This window comes from Lygodium microphyllum, chromosome 7 (assembly GCF_053477565.2).
Source record: "Lygodium microphyllum isolate KBCC chromosome 7, Lygodium_microphyllum_v1.1.10, whole genome shotgun sequence".
Classification (NCBI taxonomy): domain Eukaryota; kingdom Viridiplantae; phylum Streptophyta; class Polypodiopsida; order Schizaeales; family Lygodiaceae; genus Lygodium; species Lygodium microphyllum.
Window position 1 is genome coordinate 34298922 of NC_141141.1, and position 4536 is coordinate 34303457.

A 4536-nucleotide genomic window follows, 5' to 3' on the forward strand; every position below is an offset into this window, starting at 1 on the left:
ACATGTAGAGGGGAGGGGTAGTGGAACATGAGTGAATTTAATGCAATTTAAGACACGTACTCCTCCCAATGCTCTCATGAACATTTCATAAGATGAATAGCTTTTGCAATTGAGACGGACCTCCTTTACAAGATGGTAAAAGTTCACAATGCACAATGCACATTTCAAGTGAAAGGTGGAGTTAAGAGATGTGAATATGTTTTTCCGAGTTTTGAACGTTGCGCGAACAGCAGCTCCCTCCTAAACTCACCTCAAAACACACACAAACAGAAAGCGTCAACTTCCACTTCGAAGTTTCCAAAAGTTCTTCTAGAGACGCCTACACAAAGGAAGTTCTCTCCCGAGATCACAGACACTCGATCTCTCTCCTCTGTATATGCTTACATTCTGTCTTCTAGAGGTTATAGTCGTGTGCTTCTCTTCTTTGCGACACATTGCATTTTGCGCGCTTTCGGTACCTGTTGCATCCCTTTCCCGTCTCATCTGCCATAGCTGCCTTTCATGATCTGCCATAGCTCTCGCGGAAGCTTCCGTTTGCGCCATATCTGGAAACCCGATTGTGATACCTCCTGCACATTTCCTCTGATCGGACATCCAATATGGCTACCAATACGGAAAATACCGAGACGTTTGCCTTTCAGGCTGAGATCAATCAGCTCCTCAGCCTCATCATCAACACCTTCTACAGCAACAAGGAAATATTCCTGCGGGAGCTCATCAGCAACGCATCCGACGTAAGCTCATAAGAAATACATCAATTGTACTGACTGGCTTTTAAAAGGAACCGTTCGGAATTTTTGTCTCTCGTCTGTGCCTGGGTTTCTTAATTAAAATGTAGCAAGAATGAAACCATTTGTATTCCGACAATCACACAGTCACAAATCCTCACAAACTGTTTGTTCGAAATTGTGCTGCAATTTTTACTGATCGTGTACTACTTGAGTGAATTGTATGTAGTGATTACGCGATCGTCCTTTCAACAAATGTTCCCATAATAGGCATTTCGCGTAATTCAATCTATTTCTCATGTGTTGTGAGCTCAAGGACCTGGTTTTGATGCTTCTGATATTTGAATTTCGTACGTGATTCTCAATTCTGTTTTTGGATTGTGCTCAGGCATTGGATAAAATTCGTTTTGAAAGCTTGACGGACAAGAGCAAGCTTGAGACGCAACCTGAGCTCTTTATTCGTATAGTCCCTGACAAGGCTAATAATACCCTGAGCATCATTGACAGCGGAGTCGGAATGACCAAAGCAGGTAGGTAGATAAGTGCAAGCACATGACTTTTGCCCTGTATTTTATCCATAATGCACAAGAGTCTGTGGAACCTTGGCGCGTCTTAACCTCAGAAGATGACCTTTTGCCTTTGTATTTTATCCATAATCAACAGGAATTTGTCATAAATATAACCGATCGACTATCATTTTTCTTCTGCCTGCAGATCTGGTGAACAATTTGGGGACCATTGCCAAGTCAGGAACAAAAGAGTTCATGGAAGCCCTTCAAGCTGGTGCAGACGTGAGTATGATTGGTCAGTTTGGAGTAGGTTTCTACTCTGCATACCTTGTGGCTGAGAGAGTGGTGGTTACGACCAAGCACAACTTCGATGAGCAGTATGTATGGGAATCGCAGGCTGGTGGATCGTTCACGGTCACTCGTGATACTACAGGGGAGCCCCTTGGAAGGGGAACAAAAGTAACCCTCTATCTCAAGGAGGATCAGGTGCTTAGTTAGTATTGTCAATATCCCCTAATGGCTTACAAGTTTCCATTGCGATACATTTCAGTGTCCATCATTGTAGATTGAATATCAGTATATGCCATCCTATAATCCTTGCTGTACTCGTACCTAACTCATCCCTATTGATTATGTGGTGCAGCTGGAGTATCTGGAAGAAAGGAGGCTGAAGGACTTGATTAGAAAGCATTCGGAATTCATCAGCTACCCGATTTTCTTATGGACTGAGAAAACCACCGAGAAAGAAGTCTCGGAAGATGAAGATGAAGATGAGAAGGAAGAAGGCAAGATTCAAGAAATAGACGAAGAGAAAGAGAAGGAGAAGAAGAAAAAGAAGGTGAAAGAGGTTACACATGACTGGACTCTGGTGAACATACAGAAGCCTATCTGGATGAGGAAGCCAGAGGACGTGACGAAAGAAGAGTATGCAGCATTCTACAAGAGTCTGACCAATGATTGGGAGGACCATTTGGCTGTGAAGCACTTCTCAGTAGAGGGCCAATTGGAGTTCAAGTCCATCATCTTTGTACCGAGGCGAGCTCCTTTCGACCTCTTCGACACCCGTAAGAAGCTCAACAACATCAAGCTCTATGTCCGCAGGGTGTTCATCATGGACAACTGTGAGGAGCTTATCCCCGAGTATCTGGGGTTCGTGAAAGGTGTAGTCGACTCTGAAGACCTGCCTCTGAACATTTCCCGGGAAATGTTGCAGCAGAACAAGATCCTGAAGGTCATCAGGAAGAACCTGGTGAAGAAGTGCATCGAGCTGTTCTTTGACATCGCTGAGAACAAAGAAGACTACAATAAGTTCTACGAAGCTTTCTCCAAGAACATCAAACTGGGCATACATGAAGATAGCCAGAACAGGGCTAAACTTGCAGACCTGCTCCGCTTTTACTCAACCAAGAGCGGCGATGAGATGACAAGTCTCAGGGATTATGTGACCAGAATGAAAGAGGGGCAGAAATATATCTATTATATCACAGGAGAGAGCAGGAAAGCTGTGGAGAATTCCCCCTTCCTGGAGAAGCTGAAGAAGAAGGGGTATGAGGTACTGTTCATGGTGGATGCAATTGATGAGTATGTTGTAGGGCAGCTGAAGGAGTTCGACGGGAAGAAACTCGTGGCTGCGACCAAGGAAGGAATGGAGCTGGAGGACTCGGAGGAGGAGAAGGCAAGGAAGGAGCAGCTGAAGGCCAAATTCGAGCCCTTTTGCAAGGTGATCAAGGACATTCTGGGAGACAGGGTGGAGAAGGTGGTCATATCCGATCGTGTGGTGGAGTCCCCATGCTGTCTTGTCACAGGGGAGTATGGGTGGACTGCTAACATGGAGAGGATCATGAAGGCGCAGGCCCTCCGTGACACCTCTATGTCTAGTTACATGTCTAGCAAGAAGACCATGGAGATTAACCCTGAAAACCCCATCATAGAGGAGCTAAGAAAACGTATCGAGGCTGACAAGAATGACAAATCTGTCAAGGACCTTGTGCTTCTGCTGTATGAGACTGCTCTCCTCACCTCTGGCTTCAGCCTGGATGATCCCAACACCTTTGGAAAGAGGATCCACAGAATGCTGAAGCTCGGTCTTAGCATCGAGGAGGATACGGATGCTGTAGTCGGTGGTGATGAAGAGATGAGTACCGCTGAGGAAGAGGTCGAGGGCAGCAAAATGGAGGAGGTGGACTAGTTCACTGACGTTGTGCCCATGTACAGAGGATAGGCGAAAAGAGGAGTTTTGAGATAGTTGCAATATCCTATACCCTTACTAGCTTTCAGAGCGCCATAGTTGCTCTAGCCTCTCGTTTTCTGTATTTTAAGGAGCAAGGCCATCCTATGTGTCGCAAGTAAAGATGGGAATTTGGCCATGTGCTGCAAGAACCTTGCGCAACAAGGATGATCGCGCTCTCACGTAACATATAAGACAGTTGCCTAGCTTACTAGTCTGTGTGTCTAGCTGATTAATCTGTGTTCTCTTGCCCTATAAAAACAGCACTGTAGATCCTTACTGCTGATAATGAAAGTGATTTTTACTGATTTTCACATGAATGGGCCTTCTTTGCAACGCTTCCTTTTCTTATGTACATTTATCTATTCTACATTATTATTGTGCCTTTACCTTAGATGATACCCAAACCACCAAAATGTTGTTGAGCCTGCTTTTCAAATCGAGCCTATTTTCAAACTTGCATGGAAAAAGGCATGCCATAATGACTAGGTGTGGTCTTCACTCCCTCAATATTACTCCCACTCTTGCTTGCAATCGTGCCGCGTCAAGTTAAGGGAGAGCTGCGGTCTTGCATTCGCCATCCTATGGGTCTTGCGTTTGCGGTTGTCCTACGTTCACCAAGGGAGAGTTGGTCCTCCATTGGCTAAGGAGATCGTATAGCCAGGTAACTCTCTCTCTCTCTCTCTCTCTCTCTCTCTCTCTCTCTCTCTCTCTGTGGTCGTTAGGGTTGTGGGGGATACGCGTTAGAGTCGTCGGAGTCGGAGCCGTTACAACACGACCCCCCCCCTCCCCAGGTGGTTGTAGGCCTACTGGCCGCCTGGTCGTCGTGACTGTTCGTTTGGCACCCCCCAGCCCCATCCGCTCGCCCGTCCATCTCCCCCCCCCCCCTCCCACCTACGTGGCGGCATGGAATGTAAGGGCTTTGTAGCTATACCATGCCGTTGCTACCGAATGCACCTATATAGGGAGTAGTAGTGACTCAAAGCCCTGCCTTGTTTCCACTCTACGTGTGATTCCCTATACCCAATGGTGAACCCTCTTATGTGCGGCGTCACGAGGGTGTAGTCCTAAG

At 46.3% G+C, this 4536-nt stretch overlaps 1 protein-coding gene across 2 annotated transcripts; it reads left to right on the plus strand.

Annotated features, from left to right (window-relative positions):
• Positions 1–278: 278 nt before the first annotated feature.
• On the plus strand, positions 279–3784 carry LOC148033331 (heat shock protein 81-1-like). Of its 2 annotated transcripts, none has more exons than XM_087681245.1 (4): positions 279–734; positions 1117–1258; positions 1443–1696; positions 1881–3784. In XM_087681245.1, exons 1-4 carry the CDS (start codon positions 600–602, stop codon positions 3423–3425), a joined length of 2076 nt encoding a protein of 691 aa, XP_087537371.1. In that variant the 5' UTR covers positions 279–599; the 3' UTR covers positions 3426–3784. The 2 variants fall into 2 exon arrangements, with proteins under 2 accessions (XP_087537371.1, XP_087537370.1); XM_087681244.1 differs by having other exon boundaries at positions 280–734; positions 1443–1723.
• The last annotated feature ends 752 nt before the right edge of the window (positions 3785–4536 follow it).

What these genes read in the sequence shown, in the direction of transcription:
- LOC148033331 (XM_087681244.1), top strand. Translation starts at nt 600, where the DNA reads ATGGCTACCAATACGGAAAATACCGAGACGTTTGCCTTTCAGGCTGAG. An exon ending in TCATCAGCAACGCATCCGAC is followed by an intron (nt 735 to 1,116) that starts GTAAGCTCATAA and finishes GATTGTGCTCAG; the next exon opens with GCATTGGATAAAATTCGTTT. An exon ending in TCTATCTCAAGGAGGATCAG is followed by an intron (nt 1,724 to 1,880) that starts GTGCTTAGTTAG and finishes TATGTGGTGCAG; the next exon opens with CTGGAGTATCTGGAAGAAAG.